At 57.2% G+C, this 19,907-nt stretch overlaps 5 protein-coding genes across 5 annotated transcripts; 2 read left to right on the top strand and 3 right to left on the bottom strand.

Moving 5' to 3' along the window:
• Nucleotides 1-1,276: 1,276 nt before the first annotated feature.
• C8Q71DRAFT_473266 (uncharacterized protein) lies at nt 1,277-2,590 on the bottom strand. Its single transcript, XM_047918767.1, has 4 exons — nt 2,490-2,590; nt 2,012-2,304; nt 1,552-1,943; nt 1,277-1,500 (listed from the first exon to the last, which is right to left on the bottom strand). Exons 1-4 carry the CDS (start codon nt 2,493-2,495, stop codon nt 1,373-1,375), a joined length of 819 nt encoding a protein of 272 aa, XP_047781651.1. The 5' UTR covers nt 2,496-2,590; the 3' UTR covers nt 1,277-1,372.
• Nucleotides 2,591-4,887: 2,297 nt separating this feature from the next.
• C8Q71DRAFT_745368 (uncharacterized protein) lies at nt 4,888-5,796 on the bottom strand. The gene is made up of 3 exons (XM_047922995.1): nt 5,374-5,796; nt 5,249-5,322; nt 4,888-5,188 (listed from the first exon to the last, which is right to left on the bottom strand). Exons 1-3 carry the CDS (start codon nt 5,747-5,749, stop codon nt 4,991-4,993), a joined length of 648 nt encoding a protein of 215 aa, XP_047781650.1. The 5' UTR covers nt 5,750-5,796; the 3' UTR covers nt 4,888-4,990.
• A 5,337-nt stretch (nt 5,797-11,133) lies between these two features.
• C8Q71DRAFT_473077 (2-nitropropane dioxygenase) lies at nt 11,134-12,657 on the top strand. The gene is made up of 5 exons (XM_047918765.1): nt 11,134-11,325; nt 11,392-11,493; nt 11,549-11,872; nt 11,929-12,440; nt 12,501-12,657. The coding sequence occupies exons 1-5, from the start codon at nt 11,286-11,288 to the stop codon at nt 12,576-12,578; spliced, it is 1,056 nt and encodes a 351-aa protein (XP_047781649.1). The 5' UTR covers nt 11,134-11,285; the 3' UTR covers nt 12,579-12,657.
• Nucleotides 12,658-12,933: 276 nt separating this feature from the next.
• Nucleotides 12,934-14,026, bottom strand: C8Q71DRAFT_702884 (uncharacterized protein; the record flags this gene model as incomplete). The annotated part of the gene is made up of 5 exons (XM_047920276.1): nt 12,934-13,014; nt 13,067-13,180; nt 13,245-13,463; nt 13,528-13,720; nt 13,785-14,026. The coding sequence occupies 5 exons, from the start codon at nt 14,024-14,026 to the stop codon at nt 12,934-12,936; spliced, it is 849 nt and encodes a 282-aa protein (XP_047781648.1).
• Nucleotides 14,027-14,524: 498 nt separating this feature from the next.
• On the top strand, nt 14,525-18,664 carry C8Q71DRAFT_703402 (uncharacterized protein; the record flags this gene model as incomplete). Its single annotated transcript, XM_047920318.1, has 7 exons — nt 14,525-14,962; nt 15,025-15,173; nt 15,223-16,214; nt 16,827-16,907; nt 16,962-17,577; nt 17,673-18,348; nt 18,407-18,664. 7 exons carry the CDS (start codon nt 14,525-14,527, stop codon nt 18,662-18,664), a joined length of 3,210 nt encoding a protein of 1,069 aa, XP_047781647.1.
• Nucleotides 18,665-19,907: the final 1,243 nt, after the last annotated feature.

Genomic DNA, 19,907 nt, shown 5'->3' with positions numbered 1-19,907 from the left:
TCCTGAACCAACGCCAGTGTGAGTATGCCACGGCGATCTTTGTCTGCATCCCTGGTTAGCTGATTCGGGAACTCATGCTACAATGCACAGTGCGCCAGAGCCCGGGGTAACTGAACGACATCGGAACGCAAGACTGCAATGTTGTGACATCACTCCGGACACAATGCTGTTCAATTGTGCGCTAGTATGGGACCTCAGGCAAAAAGCCATGACCGCGCGGGAGGAAACATTGCGTAGAAGGTTAGTCGCTCAAACCATTCGAGCCTTGAGAGCAAGCTTCTACAGCTTTGTCGCCCATAACATACATTCAACGCGCTTCCAGGTTCCGTCCGAATACTATGCAACCCGCGAAAGCCTGTTGGCGCATGCTCATGCCGACGGGAAAGCACACGGGTCTCTGGCTCAACAACAAGCAAGCTTGCGAAAACCCTCAGCTATGTCGTAGACGATGATGTCGTCGCTCAGTCAGCTGGCGTTTGCGAAGCAATAGCATCTGAGTTTCTCTCCTCTTCTCCTTTGTGCGCTAAATAATCCCCGCCTCTCGCAGTTCCCATCCACCTCGTCTGACCTAGACACATCTGAGTTAGTAGCACCGCCCGCGGACCCCCGCACACCTGCGCCATCCCGCAACATCTCAAGCAAACGCCCAAAGACAGTACGTTTGCTCTGACGCCCTCCACTTCCCACTGACTCAGTGGCTGACAGGCTGCCCGAGCTCCGGCCCTTCAAGTTGGCATTCCCAGCCAACGGCGCTGGATGCACAGCTATGTCCACCCGCTCCCAGCCGCTCCCATGCCCAGCCGCGAGCGCGCAAGCACTGCCGCCAACATGCGAATTCTCTCCGACGCAAGACGCTCGTCTTACAGTACCACCGTCAGTTCGCGTTCGGAGTCCTCTCCGCTCGGACTTGGTCGAAGCGTGTGGCGGGCGCTTGCTAGCCACGACGCACGGCGCGTTCTCACAGCCCAGCATGAGCCTAGCACGAGCAGTACGCCAACGGGTGGTTAGCGTGCTCCCAGCTCGTGTAGAGATCTGAGTCCGGTGTCCCCGCGGCACCGACAGCCTTGGTGTTCGTACCTGTGATTCTGTAACCTAGTTTGGGAGTCGCGAGGCCACCGCGCGCGGAAGGCCCAGCCGAGGGTCTGATACTCTCAGGGTATGTATGGTTGCTGGTGGGGTCTCCTGGCGACAGGTGAACGCGAACGTCGCCAGGTGGCATTCAGTCCTTGATCGTCGTGGGTATGTCGTCGCCGCCCTGGTAGGCAGATATCTGACCAGCTGATCAGAAAGATGAATATTTTGTGTGAATATTGAAGCAGGGGAGGGTATCGAAACAAGTAATGGCCGCTCTCGATGCGCTCTCCAGACCGGTCTACCTGATTATCGCATAGTGTCGTGAGTAAAGCGGTCCCGACTCCTCGCGTTCAGGGCTTCGTGTTTCTAAGCGTACGTTACCGACGGAATGTACGTCTCTCTGACAGGCTGCCCGCCAGGCGGACGCTGTTCGCACTGTCAGTCGCGATCGCACGGTAGCGCTCTACGCCCACGCACCATAAGCGGACGGCTCCGACGCTTCATCGTGCGCAGTGTCTCCATGGATGCTTCCCAGACAAGAATATCGCGATGGCGCCCACGAACTAACTTTGCGGCGCGGTACCGTCCCACGGAATCTTAGTTCAACACGTCCCGCGAGGCTCCTATGCCTTCCGTAGCCCTCCGTCGCCGCAAAAGGTGGCGGCGCGACCAATTTTTCGTACCGGCGGGGGAACCCTGTCGTCGATGGCTCCCACACCGCTTGGACGCTGGTCCTTCTTCCGCGGTGCAAAGCCTTTTTGGCTCCAAGGGCCTTCGATCGTGTCATGCATTGAGCTCGTTCCCGGCAGTGAAGGCGCAAACGCAGAAATTCGGGGTGAAGATCAGCGTGAGGTAAGTGACAGTGCACCCTGAGTGTGTACGACTCACGGTACACAGTTAGCTCACCGGCCTGAAAGAATGAAAGCTTGATACGAACTCATCCGTGTTCCATTGATCCTTGTAACAGAGTGGCCTTGCCTTGCTACGATGGGACAGAAATACGTACAGCAATTTCCGCGCAATGCATGTACGACCGTTGGTGAGAATACGGAGTTGAGGCGCTGGCAACGATCCCAGAAGCGGACGAATTTGATTCCAAGCTTCACGATGTGCCTTGTCCAGCCTGCGGAGGGCCAGGAGTTGGGTACGTTGATTCAGTTCATGTGGCACCTTCCGTGCCGGCGGCCGAGGGAGAGCAACCGTCTCTTCATCTACATCTCTAGATACAACCTGCATGAATGAGGCTCTTGAGATGCCCTCTCCAATAGCACTGACAGCGGTTGGACAGCGTGAAAGAACCCCGAATAACGAAATGGCAATGCGGAACCACGGAGGTCACATCCGACGTCTGCGAAGGCAGCTTCCGCCACACAGAACAAACTCTGCATACCTGCGCGGGGATGGATGGTACTCACCAGCATCTGATACCATCCCCCGTGTCGGATGGACAGACCGACACCGTGTCTCCCGTTCCCGCACTGCACCGCCCACCAGTACGAGAGAAGGCGGCAAAGCACAGAGGGCGCGCACGCGAAGACGTCGTCAATTATAGCACTGGCAGCACCTTCCCCGCTTCGGACACTCGAGTCTCCTCGGACTGCCGTCAGTCAAAATGAAAGAACTTCATCCACGCCCCACGACGGAAATGAGTGGGACGTGGGGGCGAGTGGCACGACGCAATAGCGCGTCAGGCGGCTCGCCAGCACACCGGTCTCCCGTGCGAGACGCCCTCCACGACCGCCGAACATTGACGTCGTGCTCGACGTACACAACGTTCATTAAGTGCCCTTCGCGCGTGAAGGACTGTAATATTGGCCGCTATCGGTGTTAGTAGGGCCACCGTCTGTGAACGGATGTAGAGATACGCGCCTATATCTGGCGCACTTGTACACGCAAAGTATCGATGCGTCGACCACCTGCGGAGCACCGCTCTACACTTGTCGTAGGAGGGCGAGATGAACAGGCCTGAGAAAGGGGCTCGGACCGATTCCGAACGCGCCCTGGCAGAGGGCCCTGGAACGTACGCAGACGTACGCCCGTTACGTCGCTGGAATCGATTTTCCCGTCGTCTACAGACTACACCCTACGCGCCGTCAGCGAGCTCTGTTGAGGAACAAAAGCAAGAACGCTTTCGCCAGGGCGGTGGGAGAGTCGGAGAGGCCCTCCGCCTGACGCGATCACAAGATCATCAGCAATGAAGAGATGCGGCGGACCTGGTTGTTGAATTTCGCCTTAGAAGGCAAGTCCGGAGCTAGAATCAACCCGGCCTGCACCCGCCCGGAGGCTCGGACGCGATTATTCGGAATGATCGAATATAATCCTCCTTGGCTCTCGCTGTCCCGGCCACTGCAATCTGGCTGGAGTCGAAACACAACACACTCGGTCTTGATCCGTATGTTCTCATTCTGTGACGCTCAGGCCAAGCGCAGAGGCAAAGAGTGCAGCGGCCGCGTGCACAGCGAGAAGCTCGTTGTTCGAAAGGATACGTACGCCATACCCCAGTCGTACTCTCGCACGTCCCACTCCATTATCTCCATATCCTGAGCGTTGTGCAGAGTGACGATCATGACGCGCCGCACTGCGCAGCGTCAGGGCAAGCAAAGTTCAAGCGCAATTGAATATCGAGGAACAGATGACGGCCAGCAGCGATGGAAGCTCTGGGGACTCGGAAGCACACGCCGGATCCAGCAACGGAGACGATCATGAACGGTGAGAACGGCGACAAGGATCGCCCCTCTGATCACTCGATCCAGCGGGCTCGGCGGGCCCACTGCAGCGTCCTGCGAGTGCCGTCTGAGAAACTGGCTGGCCAGGCGCACCCCGGGCAGGCCCCGATACCAGACGGACTGCCCGCACATGAGAGAGCTAGAGCACTCGCCCGCGGGCATGCCAGTGCGCCAGCGGCAGACACGCCAATAACACCCATTTGCGCTAGCCCGCCAGCGTCGTGCTAGCCATGGGAAAGCCCGCGTTTGCGGGCGAAATTTTGTGATATCCACGGCGCCGGCGGTCGGATCGATGGCCAGGTGGGCAGCCTGCGTGAAACGGTGTCTCTGGTCATGGACATGGGTGCCTGCAATATAGGACGGATGCAAAATACCCCTGGGCGCGCAGCACGGCGGGACGTGGTAACCCTCCGAGGTCTCAGCTCGCATGGTGCAGAACTTGCGATAGTTGCACACGCTGGCCTGCGACCGACGGTGCACCCGTTGTACGGCTCCCGGTGTAGGCGACACCGGCGTGGAAAGGAGACGGTGTGCAAGCGGTCGCGGGGGCGCGTCTAGCGCGACAGCAGCCGCCAGAAGTTCTCAGAACGCAGCTGAGCTGGCAGCCGCGCCGCGTCGATGCGCCACAACCGCCTTATTCTCCTTTCGGGGGAAGCTTCACAGGCTGCTCAGGTGGGCATGCGGGCGGGCCTTGCTGACTGCCTTTGCCTTCGAAAAATGATCCCCGTCGCTAGCCTTGTGGGCGGCGTAGCGAGCGGGTGTCTGCACACGAATTCTTCCCACTTCGTGGCGCTGCGAAGCTGTCGAGACACGCACCTTGATCGATATCGGTTCAGAAGGGGAGCCGAGCAGGTAATTTGCCAGACAGGAGCGCACGCCGGCCAGTTGGCGTTCGACAATAACCTCAATAGAAGACGTATACGCTTCGGTACTATTACACAGACTGTACAGGTGTGGTAATGCGGTAACAAGCTCTCAGCTGATTATAGCAGGGCAGGGTAAAGATACAGAGGGTGACTATCAATAGACAGGTTAATGACGTGTACAGTAGACGATTATGTGAATCTACACATAGTCAATGAGGACACCGAGAACGGCTTCAATGCAGGAAGCGATGCGAGGATCCGTGCCGTGATGCGGGTATACGGGCACACGAAGATGGGACGGGGAGCGTGGCGGCGCGGCGAGGGTCATCCCTCGAAGTCGTACTCTACCGCGGCTCGACACGCGTCGTTGGGAGAAGGTTCCGACGCGTGTAGCTGGAGGCTCTGCCGCGTGGTAAAGGACGCGTCGCATGCGGGGCAGGAGTGGGCACTCGCAGTGCTATGCGGCCACGGCGCATGTGACCGGTAGGCACTCGAGCGCGACCGCTTCGACGAATGGGATGCCTGCGCGACGTAAGGTGAGAAGGGCGCTCTCGGTGCTTTGGCGCATGCGGTGACACTTACAGTGTCGTCGTCCGACTCCGGCTCCTCGTCATCGGCTTTCCGCTTGAGTTGTGCGGAAGGAGCGGGTGGCGGCGCTGCGTGGCGGATGAACACCGACGGACGGCGAGAATATGCAAGTGGCGTACCTGTGGACGGTGCACCCAGCGCCTTCACCAGCTTCTCTCTCCATACGAGGACACGGTGCAGACGCGTCTTGTACGTCTCGTCCGGCACGGACACCCGAGTTGTTTCTTCCTCCGGGTCGGAGGAACAGTAGGACGAGCACGCGGTCTCGTCCTCCGTCTCGTCGCTGCTCGAGGACGAGGAGGACACATAGGAGGAGGAGATAAAGGAGCTGGCGGGGAGGGTGTACTGGTGTCGCGGGGGCGGAGGGACCTCTGTGAGCTGGATGATCTCGAGCGAGGGCTGCTGGAGGTAGAGAGGGCCGCTCGCGGGGTGCTTGGAGATGCAGAAGGGGTCGTCGCGGGCGAGGGGGAGGGCGTCAGACAGCGTCTGGAGCATGGCGGGGACGGAGGGGACGGCGGGGGAGGGGGCGGGAGGGCAGTGGCGGGGAGGGGGTGCGGAGGGGCATATTTAATGTTTGGGAGGGGAGAAGGCTGAGATTTCTCTCAGGAGCATTTCGCCCGAAAAGGGATGCCCAGAAGCGAGTGCAGTCCGACGCCCAGATCCGCCAGCTGCCTCTGTTTTCCGGAGGCGCGCTGACGACCCGCGATCAAGATTCCGCCATCTCAGATTCCCTTTTCCGGCGCCTGTCCCTCGGCTCGACGCCCTCCGTATGGGGCGTGCCTTCACGTGTTTTCCGAGGGCCCTCGTCTTGCCTGTTCCCACTGCCCGCTCTGCACAGCGGCAGCTCCCTCAGTGTGCACCCGCGCACGCCCAACAGCGACACCATCCAGTACACCGCGTTTTTGCAAAGCAAGACCGCACAGCAATCAACACCACTATCAACACCAAGTCCTGCAGTGCCTCCTCTCTCCGCTCCTCCCGCTGACACTCCCATCGTGTGTGGGGTCCGACCAAGAACACCCCAGCGCTTTCGCCCGCGCGTCATCCCCCCTCCTCCCACGGTGCGCCTACAGTGGGAGTTTACGGCCTCATTGGCGCTAGCCACGCCTCGGCTGCCTCAAACTGGTCGATCAGCTCACGCAGCACAGAGCTCTCGGAATGGAGCTGCCTCATGGCAGTCAGCGCCTGCAGCACAGCGGACATAGGCAGATTTGGTCAACGTCAACGTCCCCCATTCAAGCAAGAGAGCGCGCTACGTACCACGTCCCAGAACCGGAACCCTCTCTCCACCTCCAGCTTGGGCGACTTGACCCCGGGGAACGTCTCCTCGCAGATTTCTAGCGCCACCTGCTTCGCCTCACGCACGCCCTCCGCGTTCGGATCCCGCACCCGCTGTCCGTTGTTGAGATGCGTCAACGCGTCCAGGTAGACCTTCGCGAGCACTCCAAACCCTGTGTTCACTTCCGATTGGAAGGGCAGCGATAGGTTGACGTCCAGGAAGTCGTCCCGGGCCCGCTTTGCATCGTGACGCAGGAGCATGTTCAATGAAGTCACCTCCAACAGTGTCCGCAGGGCCCGTGTGAGCGACCGCACAAACGAGTTGAACACGAGTAGTTCGCGTGACAGAGGCGCGGACCATGGTTGCGGCTGTGAGGCGATTATCAAGCGAGATCGGCCAAGGCGCAGCCGAAATAAGGTTGCATTCAACGATGATCAGCAGCCGTGCCGCACACCCTTGCTGGACAAGCTCACCTTGAAGGTTAACGGCACTATGCTCAGCACACGCATAACCAATAGCATGCATGACTTCTCATCGTCTGGTGGCACGTTTCAATCCACTTGTCAACACCACAGCTTCTGTGATCATGATCTATGGGAAAGAGGGACTCACCGGTACCGAAACTAGGTCCGCCACTGAAGGCACGTGAAGACCAGAGGTGGCCATGCATCACACCCGCTCTGACCAATTCCAGGAACAGGTAGAGCGGGTCCTGGAACTTGTCATTCAGTCGTGCTTTCCCAATCGCCGTGTGCATCGCGCGAGCCAACGGAGAATGGATGTGAGTATTCAATAGGAACCTAAAGTCGATTGTTCGTCGTTAGCGCCACAGAAATGCGACGTGAGAGCACGGTGCCTACCCCCTCAGCTCCAGGAAGCGCCAGAGAACATTCGCGACAATTTCATCCTTCTTCTCCAGAGTCGCGGTCTGGCCACTCTTGACCCTGGTGCGGAAAGCCAACTTCTCGGAGACCGTAGCGCCCAAGCAGAGCGCGAAATCAATGGTAGACGACTGCCAGGAACGACATTCAGGAGGTGCGGCATACCCACGCACGACATCGCAGCGGCACTTACATTCTGTCGCCTAAGCTCTTCCTCCACGATCGCGTAGGGCACGTTCCAGCCTGACACCCTGTCGGCTAGCTGGATTGTCTGCTGCGAATTGTGCATGATCGCCTTCCCGGGAGCCGACTCGAACCAGAAATGCCCAAGCACCTTCCGCGACGACCAAAACGAGTGGCATACGCTCGAAATGAGGGCCAGCGAAGTCGCACGCGGACCCGTCTGGCCCTCTGTGATGACCTCCTTCACAAACCGTCGGTACTCGGTCGTCTCCCCGTTGTCCAGCGGTGGGTTCTCGGTGATTTGCCCGGATGTGAGCCATATGAGGGCCTGCGGACCCATGAGCCCGCGCGAGAGGTAGAAGTAGATCTCGTCCGGCAAACGGTGAGTGAAGATTTCGTGGAGGTCGGACGGTATGTCAGCGGCGGTGGGGTGATGCGGGTGGTTTTGATGACCATGAGATGGTGGGCTGGGGACGGCGAGAGGGAGCGGCGTGACAGCGCCGTCCGAGGAGAGGACGAGAGAGTACTTGATCATAGACCGTGTCCGCGCGTAATGGTCGCCCCACTGAAGAGGCTTGATCTGCGGGTCGTTCGCGAATGCAGACACAGCTGCGTGTCCCGACTTGTAGTACTTGACCATGTCCACGGTGGCCTTGAGGCCTTGCTCGTGTATGCTAGGAGGGAAAGGAGGTGAGTGTTCGAAGCCAACGAGGATACCTACGTCGAGGAACTGGTCTTCCGTCAAGCCCAGATCGTTGAGTATGCTACGCTTGGAGACGAAGGAGAAGGTGGGCGTGGGGGAAACGAGGTCAATGGACGTGATGACTCTATCAACCCCAGGATAGAGCAGCGCATCGGTCGGCCCAAAGAGGGCGTGGATGTACGACTTTGGATGGCGTTGGAGGTAGATCAACTACATAGGCGCATCAGACCCGCCTCGTCGGAGCAACCTCTGTGTCGCGAACGCACCTGGGCCCATGCAACATACGGTGCAACCATAAACTCCACATTGCGATGCCTGAATATTCTCAGCACCGTTCTCCAGAGATCCCAGTGCTGTATTCCACTCCTTCCTTCGAAGAGCTTCGTAGCGGCCTCTTCCTGCCCATTCTCGTACTTTTGCCACGCCTCTCGCCTGTCCTTGCACGCTTCGTTCTGCTCGAACTGCTGCTGCTGTTGCTGCTTCCAACGCTTGTTGGGCTGGAGCCCCGAGAATACGAAGACAGGCTTGATGTGTAGTTTTTCGAGCGCTCGGAGGTCAGACTCGATTCGCTGCGTCAGGGCGAGGGGCAAGCCGCCCGTGGCGGCCAACAGAGCTTCGCGAGTGGGTGGGTTGTCATTCAGGAGCGTCAGGTAGTAGGACGCGTCAATGCCGAGCCGGGACTCGGAGAGGACGGACAGCGGATGGGTCTGCAGGTGTTTCCTCTCTGCGAGATATCCTGGGTAAATGGGGCGCCGTCAACTTGGGCTCTGTCGGCCGTCTCTGCACATTTGCACGCAATAGACGTGACTGTGACATACCGTCCAGGTGCTTGATGGGCATGGCGAGTCGAGTGATCAGAGGGGCCTACAGTTGCACAGTGCAGACAAGTGAGTGTGCGTGCCCGGTGCACAACGCGACTACCACACTGCTTGCTTACGTAATGTAGCAACTCGTCCACCCGAATCGGAATACCAACTCGCTCTGCCACCTTGCTGCCACCTCTGCGCCTTCCACCTCAATTCCATCTGCTGCATAATCCCGTCTGTTCTCTGCAGTGCATCTGTGGACTCGATGCACATACACCACTTGAAACTGACTGCCTCGGTCTAGAGTCTTCCCGGTATCCAGTTAGGTCCGCGACGACGTGAGAACGGTGGCTGCTGCTGTACCCATCGGTGACGGGCGGTAGCTTGGTATCCCAGAATCCACACTCCCTTCTCATGACACAGCCGTTTCATAGGCAACTGAGCGACTCCACTCGCACGAACCTCGCGTCCGACTGCAATCGGAACACCTTGGTAGGCAGCGTCGCCGCAGACTCCCACCTGCGGTGCAAGCCTCACAGCGTGGGTTGGCTCCCCTCCATATCATAGCCAAGTAGCCCCGGCTCCGCGAGGTCCGTGCTCTTCAGAGTCTTCTGGCATCGGTCGCTGTTCGAAAATGATATTGAAGGTTTCCGCAGTGAGGGCGCTGCGCCCTACTGCATATCACCAACTGCAAGCGGGCGATGTCATGAGTGCTCAAGCTACCTGAACTAGGACCTCCATTTGGACTGGCGCCGCACCAGATCCTCACGACACGTTCAAATTCATAGAGGACCGGGGAGAGTAGTCGGATCGTGCTGCCGGTATGTACCGTGTCTTCTGAACATCGGTTCCGCATTCCTCTATCATTCCGTTGACGTTGTACCTGTATATCTTCCGTAATCGCTAGAAGCGACGCAATATCCGTCAATTCATTATGCGCAATGCATCCGTCATACTGCCTTGGCTATGGGGACTCTTCAAGTATGAGGACTCCTTTGAGTATGGGCACATCATCATCATCCGTCATCACGGCTATATGTATACAGTACGTGTATCACCAGGTCTTCGACGAGGTCCCTTACGTCGGCTGGATCAGCTGCTACTACTGTTGCTCTGTTACGCCTGTGCGGTACGGAGATGTGGCGCCGTGCTGCCCCTCCGGACATGGGGTCGCGACATGCAGAGATCCAGTACGTTCCTATCATGTTCACCAGGGCGGGATCACTCCTATGCATTGGAGTGTGAGGCAGCCGAAGAGACTCCCACACCATGGCCATGTTCACGTATGTGGAGCCCGATTGACCAGGACTCAATCTATCAGGACGGTGGCACAGCACCCGGCTTCATGTCAAGCAGTTTCAGCTAGTGTACAAGAACCCCAGCCTGTTCTGTGAGATCATGATGAGCCCGTAGTGGGTAGTCCTTGAGCCCGTGACTCCAGGGACATACAAATGTCGATTGATGTCGGGATCGGGATTGACAAAAGTTCGCAGACACCTCAATCGACCTTGGTCGCTGATTGCTCGATGGACTCGCCGGATGGAGGGCATATGGTTCGTGTCTCCCTCTTACGCCACACACCGCCATTCACTGTGGGCTCTTCCGCAGCTCTAGCCGTATCGTTCAGTGCAGCACACATGCCACAGCTCTTCCATCAGGGATCGTTGCCTGTGGATGTCTTCTTTCTGCGAACCTCGTCGATGCGCCCGTCCCTCTCAGCGAGTCGCACCCCTCAACCAGTGACGCTGAGTATGCTTACGTCTCACCTCAGTCATGACGACCAAGCGAAGTTCATCCACACTTCACCGCACGGCGCACTTATCTGCCGATCATCTCACGTTCGCGCAGTCCGTCCGCGGTCGCCTTGGACGTAAGAATAGACTGGTCGATGACCGCTCTTACATCCTCGGTCACCTCTGCTCTTACAATAGACTGACCGATTACTGTGGTTCGCAATCAGTTTTCCATCTGCCTTTTGTCTAGGGTACTTAGTGGGCTCACCTCACTGCAACGATCGGGAAGCAGACGGAGTGATCGACATGGACACCGACACGCCCGCACTACTGATGCGCCTGTTTCAGACGATCTATGTCAGCGCTGTTGGGCGCGGGATGGTCAGTGATTTATATACCGCGTTGTCAGCCATGGGCGGGCCTTTGTATCCTCATCACCGCCCACCATGCCCGTCTCCATTTCGACTGAGCTCACAAAACTACTCAGTACGTTCGTCCCTATGTTTCCCTCGCTGTGAGGAGACAACAGCTCATGTCCCCGTTTACCTATAGATGTCACTAGCCCGATCATCTCAGCGCCGATGACGGACGCTACGTCCCCGGCGTTAGTGGCAGCTGTGATCAACGCTGGAGGGTTCGGCTTCCTTGGCACAGGTTCGTTATAATTATCCTACCAATTACTGCGACTCATCGACCTTTGTCTCCGTAGGACGCTCCAGCGCAGCGAGAGTCGCGACCGACATAGATGAGACCCGTGCGGCGGTTGCCCCAGCGAAGCAACACCTCGTAGGTGTCGGTCTCGTCGGATGGGTCCTCGACATGTCGGAGCCGACATATGTCAAGACCGTGCTTGAGAAGAAAGTGGGAGCGGTCCTGTTCGCGTACGGACGGAACCTTGGCAAGTACGTTGCGCAAGTGCGAGAGTATGATGCGGCGAACGAACACAAGACGCTCGTGTTCGTAACCGTCAACACTGTCGAAGAGGCGACGCGCGTGGCCAAGGAGTTCAAGCCGGACGTTCTCGTCGTGCAAGGTCTGTTGATGCGCGAATCTTCGGATATGACTTGAGTTGATAGAATGTTCACGTAGGCTACGAGGCGGGCGGCCGAGCAGGCGTGAGCTCTCCTGCTACGAAGGACTTTATTCAATCTGTAGCGGAGACCATCCCGGACCACCCGCTCCTCGTCGCAGCAGGCGGCGTCACCAAGGGCTCACAGATCGCTGAACTCCTCAAGGCGGGTGCCTCAGGAGCCATCGTTGGGACCCGCTTCCTGTTCACGCCCGAATGCACGCTGCCCGATGAAGCGAAGCAATTGCTCATCAAGGCCGATGCGGAGTCTACTGTCAGAAGCCCCATCTTCGACGTGATCTTCCCCGACGGTGTCTGGCCGGACGGGATCCAAGCACGCTGCCTGAAGACTAGCATCGTCACCTATGATGCGCGCATAGAGGAATTGAAGGCCAAGCAGACGGAGTCGGCGAAAGAGGAGCTCGAGGCGTTGAAGGGAGAGCTGCGGACGAAGATCCAGAGCGACAAGGACTACCCCTTGATATACGCCGGGCTGGGAGTGACCGAGCTGAAAGAGATTCAGCCTGCCTTCGTACGTTCCAGAGCAACTCCTGTGTTTCTCCCTTGTACTGACTCGCGCAACTCTGACCAGGACGTAGCACAGAGTCTTCATGATGAGACGGTCGAGGCGTTGCGAAGTCTCGATCCTCAGCTACTCGTTGGCGCTTGATAGCAGCTGAAGCATTGGGCTTTGCGTTTTGACAATGCAGACACTAAGCTTAGGGATAGCCTCTGCACAAATGTACAATGTATATTGAAGACATCATTCTCAACGTGTTGTATCTAAATCTCGGACCTCCATCATTAGCCCCTTGTGTATGGCCGCGACTACGCCTTCGACGTGCAACTACACCGTGGTTGACGTGTCAATTTCGGGTTGTAGAACAGAACAAAGAAACAGCGGAGCATGTATCTTCCGCCCGACTGTTGGCACTGTTGCCACCATGGATTCCGTCCAGTGGGCCTTGCGAGCCGCTCAGCGGACACAGATGTCGAGTCCATAATGTACCCACGCTCGAGTTGACTCAAGAGCCTGTCGGTCGGCGACGAGGGTCGTGCGTTTCGAGCTCTCGCAATAACGCCTTAATCTCGGCCTCGAATGTCTCCTGTTTGCTTACTGTCAGCGTTCATGGTTTCGAAGCAAAGGCGTTCACATACATTCGTCTTGAACTCATCTGTCAAATTCTTGACCTGCCTCCAGGCCCATCGGTATTCCGAGAGCATGCGCTCCTTGCCTTGATTATCGGACGTTAGAAACTTCGCTATACGTAACTGGAGTCAATCACGTCAGTATGGTCCAAGAGACTCTAATGGGACGCAGTGAGATTGGACGCACCTGTGTATCCTTGCTTTGAATGGCATGAAAGGTCGCCAGGTCCGCCGGAAACTGGGCGTCGCGTCGGCGACGCTCTTCTTCCTCCTTAGCTGCTAGCGCTGCATGCTGACGCCGCAGACCGCTGAGGTTATCCAAGTGGGCGTAACGTAGGGAGGAGACTGCATCATCGAAAACGGATTTTTCGTGTGGATAGGGCCCGTGTAAGGAATGATAAAACGCCTGTGCATGTCAAGCCCTCAACCACGGTCCATCAATGGTGAACTGCAAATGCACATATGCTCACATCTGTCTGTGAATCTGTCACAGCATCGTCCTTGGGAAGATACCTGTCCCTCGCCTCCGCATTATGGTCGTCGGCTTGCCATTCATAAACCTTTTGCATGGTTTCGAGGTGGCGTTTCCGGAGGTCATTGATGCGCTCCTTTACATATGTGGCCGTCTCGGCCTGCTCATTGAGCTCCTTAGCGGTCGCAACGCTATCGGTTTCTAGGACTCAGTCAAGTGTGGACTACCGCGCACACGAACGGAATCGAGATGTACCCAGGAAAGTATGATCCCTTCAGTAAGAGCACATCCTCTGCAAACCGACGCCGCTCTACCGCATCGCGTACAGCCCTCTGATGTTCTGCTACTTTCGATGCATCCAAGTCTGCAGTGGATGCATGGAGATTCGGAAGGCGAGTAGTGCCTTGAACACGGGCACGAGCCTCGTCCATGAAGCCATTGTTGTTTCTGTAAGTATCCTTTGGCCGGCGCGTCACATCAGGCTTATGTCCGGTCATCTTCAGCTTTCCGCGTGAGCCTTGGGCCTGATAGGGCAAAGAACGAGTAGGAGTAGGAGGGGCAATTTCAGAAGGAAGTCTCATTCAAGTACGGGCAAGCCACACCAACTTCGAGTCAAGTCACGCGCTGGACGCGACGCGGTATGTACCCGCGTGGACCGACCGCGCGTAAGCCGGCACTGCCAGTGGTCCTCCTCCTCGTTCTGGGTTGTTGTCGTTTTTAATCTCTTGATCATACTCAGATCGCGACCGCGAGATTTTGCTCTCCCGTGAGGGAGTATCTCAAGCCCTAGCTCGCCTAGACAGCAGTTGAGACTGCGCAGGCTTACTCACGTCATCTACCTGTCGGTCGTCGTGGCTCGACTGGGCAAGGATTGATTGTAAGTACCTACTAGTATATTGCTGCACTTCGATTCGCTGAGAAAACGATCGTGTCTCAGGTTGGACTCGAGCTACGTCCTCTTGAGTCGTGCTCAGCCGTACCCTACTGCACACGACATGTCTGCGAAACGAGACACACTGTTTCCGTCTGGCTCGATCGGGCGTACCCCATCTATCTCGCGTACTGCATCTCATGAAAGCCTTCCTACGCACCCCCTTCTCTCCCCAACTCCCGGCTCGCCACCGACGACCACTTTCGCAGAATCGGCCTCTGGAGCGCCTCGTTATGTCCCTTACACTCCTCGCCATAGAGTCACGCCTACATCTGCGACCACCGGAACGACTATGCAGCCAAGCATGAGTGCCGCAGGGCCGCAGAATGCCTCGCACAGCGATGCTACCAGCAAGCTGCAGATCATGAACCTAAAGGCCGCTGCCCAGCGGATTGGATTGGATACGGCTAGCACGGGCTGGGCAATCCTCGAGCGGTTGAGTACTGAGACTGATCATGGACCCGAATGGAATGAGATATGGGGTGCACTGTCGTTCAGTAAAGTACGTTGTGACACCTCGATCTCAAATACCGCGCTGACTGTGCCCATCAACTGACCTGTCAGGCCACACTCCTCCTCCCTCTAGACAATCATCGTTCGAGCGAACCTATCACCCCAGAGTTCATAAAAGATCACATCGCACTATGTGATGGGAGTGGCCGGAGTAATGCTCCTATCGTTACCCTGTCCGGACTGCAAGGCACACTGAAGGAGTGAGCGAGTCCTTCTGAATGCCGTCTACGACACTAATCGGTGTGCAAGTACTACACTAACATTCCGTTCTACTCTACCACCGGCGTCGACGTTGTTTCAAGCGCTCCTCAATCCGGCTGCACGGTCCTCGGCACTTACAGCCTTGCCTCCTCTACCAAATCCACTATTCCAAGCAACTGTCGCCGTTCCGCCATCCCCATCTTCTTCTACTGCATCTGTACAAACCCCACCACAATATCCGAGGTTCAATACACCTTCCTACGCCCCAGCGCTTCCCATACCACCACGTCCGTCTGTGACATTCAAACCGCCGCTTCCCCCTCGGCCGGGTGCGCGCGTTCTCAGTGGTCCCGCGAACCCAGCATCACGTCTCTCCAATCCGTTTGCTTCTCTGTTCGGTCGTGCCACGCCACCAGCTAGTCCGTCGACAGCTCCGACGCCTCTCCACTCCGAACCCAATCCCATTTCACTGAACACGTCAGGGTCCTCGCCTACAGGGTCTCTGTCATCGCAACCAGCGTTGTCCCCGGATCGTACTGGCCCTGCCGAACACTCACTTGAGGTACCCGCCTTTACTATATCCACTCGCATCGATCGTGCGGCCCTTGGTCGCTCCTTAACCGATGCGCTCCTCGGAGAGATACGTGCTGTGCTGGGGGAAGCAGCCGTCCCATCATGGGCCATAGAACGCGTTGAGCAATTTGCGAAGCCACTGTTCCCCCTCGTTCATGCTACCAACACCGGGGGCAAGGAACCCTCTATTGGGAAACCTGGCTCGGGAGGGGACCCTGGCGGCCCAGTGGCTCGTGCCGTCAGCGGAGGTGGGCGTGGCAGAGGAAGGGGAAGTGGTGAGTGGGTGATTGCCGCGAGCCCTTTGCAGGAGCGTGCCGAAGACATGTCCAACAAGTTTCAGGAGTTCTACATAGAGCTCGAGGACATGCTCTGGTCGCGTCTTCCGAAGAGTACACGCAAGTTACGTAAAGGACATGGTAAGGGTGCGCAGCACGCCAAGGAGGATGGCGGGGACGCTCGCCCTCCGAGTGTCAGTGAAGAGAACAGCGAGACAGACGACGTCACAGAGGAAACAGCAGTCGATGAAGCGGAAATGGGCGAAGAAGAGAAGAGATCAGCTCAGACTAGGGTCATCATGGATGCCGTCGAGCGTGTCTTGTGTTGTCTTCTGTATGACAGGTGCGTACCTTTTGCTATCTGGTTTCGAATATCCTTCGGACGAGCTAGAGCTGGGGCACGCCCCGTGGCTCAGGGTCTGCTGTCTGTCTCATCGGGCGCCGGGGACCCTAATATTTGATACTTCTCGATGTCAGAGCGGCGAAGTACTGACGGAGCGCCGCAACTGTGTAGACTGTTCCTCCCCGCAAGCACCGATGATGCTGAACATGACGAGGCCCTTTCCAGCCGCATAGCGGCGGTCAACCTTTTGGACCTAGGTCTTGGTCATCTCGGCGTGGACGTCGGCAACTCTGGCAAGGAGGTGGAGGCAGTAGTCGTCAAATGTGGGAAGGGTGAGTACCTTCGCGCCTTCCATTCATTGGGTTGGCTGCGCGGCTTTACGCCGGCTGCGGCTGCCTAGTGGTCACTCATGATTAGGGAGTATCATTGATTGAGTTGCTGATGCTGATATCGGCGAACAGCACTTGTGCAACTCGATACAGTAGCCCGTTCACCAGCAGAGAAGGCCGCAGTGCTGGTGTCGGTGCATAAGATTATCGTCGGTATGTTACGCTAGGTCTTCGCCGACTCGGCCTCACTGTAATTGCATGGCGCAGACGGGCTGGCCAAATTGCCTCCAATCGGACTCAAGCCTGAAGACGAGATCATCGATGACGGGAAGACACCTCGCGCGAAAACCACGTTCGGGCGATATAGTGCCGAAGATGACAACGACGTCGAGGACAAAGAGCTGACGACGACCGCCACCGCAGTGCCAGCTGCTAATACACGAGCACCCGATCCAATACCTGAACAGCCAGTTGTTTCGCCAACAATAGTGCTCTCGCCCGTCGATGTCTCCTCTGCCTCGGGCGAATGGTCCCTGCCCGTGCAGGCAACACAGGACGCCTCGTCTGTCTCTCCTGACTTGGTCCCTCCTCGTTCTGCGTCTCTACGAAGCACCTCTCCCATTCACACCGCGCCATCTCGGACGTCCTCTCCTACGCCGGTATCTGGGGATGTCATTCTCCCCTTGATGATCTTTGCCGTCGTGAAGGCGAACCCGCCGAGACTCGTTTCAAACCTATTGTACATCCAACGCTTCCGCAGGGAGAGCGCCTCAGGCGGTGAAGAAGGCTACTGCCTTATCAACCTCATGGCCGTCGCCGAGTTCTTGGAGAATGTGGATTTGGTGGCTCTGGGTCTGGGAGACAGCGAAAACACGGTTCTGAGGTATGTCTTCCACTCGCCACGGTTCACATCCTATGCCCTTCGCCTCTATGGCTGCTTCTCGGGTATTCGACAGGGTTGTTAACCTTCATGCACAGTCCCGCACAGCTCAGTCCAATACCATTTGCGCGCTCTGTACGCGGGGCACAACCCCCCTCTCCTCAAGCTATGCCAGCTAGCCTTCGCGGACGTGTGGAGCAGCAGGTCGATGCAATCACTGGTTCCGCCAACAAGGTGCTCTCCGGCGTGGTCGATTCGTCGTTTGGCGTCTTGCGTTCTCTACTTCCTGGCCAGAGCCAGACTCCAGCTACAGCTACCACACTAGCTGCAGAGACGACTGAAGAAACCTCGCGTCCGGGCTTCGGTATCCTTCGGCGTGACACTGGCTTCTCCATTGCAAGTCTTGCCGCGTCGTTGCCCGGGAGCCGGGCCAGCCGGTCGGGCACAGGTGAAGAAAGTGGTCAGCAGATGATCGAGGTCCCCTCAAGGCCAGGTTCGAGTCGCTCCATGAGGGTACCCGAAGAAGAGGCTACTGAGTCCGAAGAGGGCACAACGGAGGAGGAAGGCGATGAAGACGAAGACGAGGAAGACGAAGAATATGGCCACGACGCTCGCAGCATTCGCAGTTTCGAGAGTATGATGAGCGGACGGAGTAGACAGGGCAAGGGGAAGCGCAAGTTCATCGGTGCGGGCCGTATGAGCTTGACAGACCGACTGGCCAGTATGCCGGGCCTATCACGCCTGTCTCAGGGTGCACAGAACGAAGCGGCGAAAGTATGTTATCGTTGTCATAGCTCATGTGCAAATTACTGATGTTGATGGCTTCATATAGGCTTCGCCACCAGGTTCCCGTCGCTCCTCGCTCCTCCTTCCAGCGACGACGACGATTCCGACGACAAACCGCTTCGATACGCCGATCTCTTCCCGTGCGGCGTCACCCATAGCCATTCGAGTATCGCCACCCAATCCGCACTTCTTGTCGTGTACCGAGGACGACATCAAGGTATCTGAAGTGGGGGAACTGCTGCGTGAGTACAAGCGATTGGCTGAAGCTATTCGGGCTATGGGTGGCTTCCACGACGACGCATGAAGCACTGGGCAGGGCCGTCCCGCGCTTGTGCCTCTGTGATCTATAAGTTCTTGGTGTGTTTACAGACTTTCATATGCTGCATTATATCAGAGACAGGCTTTGCATTGTGTAGATGGATTTCATGCGCATAATTGCATATGTAGGCTGATGCCTGGAGTCTGCTCAGAGTCAAAACCTCAACAAGCCCCCCGAGTTGACAATCACGGCGTCACGAAGGCGTCCCACCACCATCAGGCCTACCCTTTGCGAGGGGTAGGCTTGACCCTAAATTACGTACGGAACATTGAACTGACGATGACAGGCCTCTTCGCAACGACTGTCCACCGACAAAAGTGTGAACGGCCCAGAACAGGTGAGTCGCGCGCTCTTTGGCGGGCGCCCGTGCCAAATATGTCTCCGTGTTACGTAGGCGTCAATCGCGACGGCATTCTCTTCTGAACACACCCATGTCGACGACGGCGTTCAATGCGTGCTGGTCTTCCATAGCTGCGATTGTCGCTTACCCGACAGGCCGAACTCAGATCACTTGATAGCCACCTACTGTCACTGCCGCAGCGCGTCCGCAGGGGTCCACGGCGTACGACAATCTGCCTTGCTGGAAGTATGCTATCCACAGCGCTCCGGGGCGGGCTGGGGGTGGGCGGTCGAGGTGCTATATTCATATGCCCTTATTGGGCTCCTAACTTATCCACCATGACTGTCCGTCGGATGATCAGTATCGGCCATGCATACACAAACGAACCGTTTCAAGTGAAGACGCTTGTAAGCTATCATCATACGTCCGGGATTGTGTAAGAGTGTTCTCACGGATGACAGGATCATTTCTTCATGGTTCTGCAATGCGGCGATGCACGCATCCGTGCAGAATACCACCCAACAACAACGAGTCGACGTTTGCAATGCTCGCCGAAGACATGGGTTCACGGAATCAAGGAGATGTGACATCCCCGTCGAAGCTTAATACGATCCACGAGACCAAGCACGTTCGACAAGGTTCCCACATACCAATTCTCCTCAAGCTACCCGATGTGATATGAAAGCAACGGGTCTCCGGTGAGGTTGCACATCTCACGACGACGGTTGACGGTGTGCCTGACAACTCATTATCGCCTTTCAGACAATGGAGCAATAGGTCGAATGCGATGCGGTTACGCAGGCGTGAACACATACAAGGCTTGAATGATGATGCCACGGCATTACGAGAACCTGCCTTGATCTGGATATCCACGCACGTAGGCTTGCA

This window comes from Rhodofomes roseus (assembly GCF_022264815.1).
Source record: "Rhodofomes roseus strain CIRM-BRFM 1785 chromosome Unknown C8Q71scaffold_5, whole genome shotgun sequence".
Classification (NCBI taxonomy): domain Eukaryota; kingdom Fungi; phylum Basidiomycota; class Agaricomycetes; order Polyporales; family Fomitopsidaceae; genus Rhodofomes; species Rhodofomes roseus.
The sequence above is the reverse complement of the archived record's forward strand: the minus strand, read 5'-3'. Positions and strand labels throughout refer to the sequence as shown.

Excerpts from the sequence above, each read along its gene's own strand:
- C8Q71DRAFT_473266 (XM_047918767.1), bottom strand. Across the intron at positions 1,944-2,011 it reads GATCAATGGAACACGGATGA|GGTGCACTGTCACTTACCTC; the intron begins GTTCGTATCAAG and ends GTACACACTCAG. Across the intron at positions 1,501-1,551 it reads GTCGGAGCCGTCCGCTTATG|CGTCCGCCTGGCGGGCAGCC; the intron begins GTGCGTGGGCGT and ends CAGTGCGAACAG.
- C8Q71DRAFT_745368 (XM_047922995.1), bottom strand. The coding sequence starts at position 5,749 with ATGCTCCAGACGCTGTCTGACGCCCTCCCCCTCGCCCGCGACGACCCC. Across the intron at positions 5,323-5,373 it reads GCTGGGTGCACCGTCCACAG|CGCCGCCACCCGCTCCTTCC; the intron begins GTACGCCACTTG and ends TCCGCCACGCAG. Across the intron at positions 5,189-5,248 it reads CGGAGTCGGACGACGACACT|GCATCCCATTCGTCGAAGCG; the intron begins GTAAGTGTCACC and ends TACGTCGCGCAG.
- C8Q71DRAFT_473077 (XM_047918765.1), top strand. The coding sequence starts at position 11,286 with ATGCCCGTCTCCATTTCGACTGAGCTCACAAAACTACTCA. Across the intron at positions 11,494-11,548 it reads GTTCGGCTTCCTTGGCACAG|GACGCTCCAGCGCAGCGAGA; the intron begins GTTCGTTATAAT and ends TTGTCTCCGTAG. Across the intron at positions 11,873-11,928 it reads GGACGTTCTCGTCGTGCAAG|GCTACGAGGCGGGCGGCCGA; the intron begins GTCTGTTGATGC and ends ATGTTCACGTAG.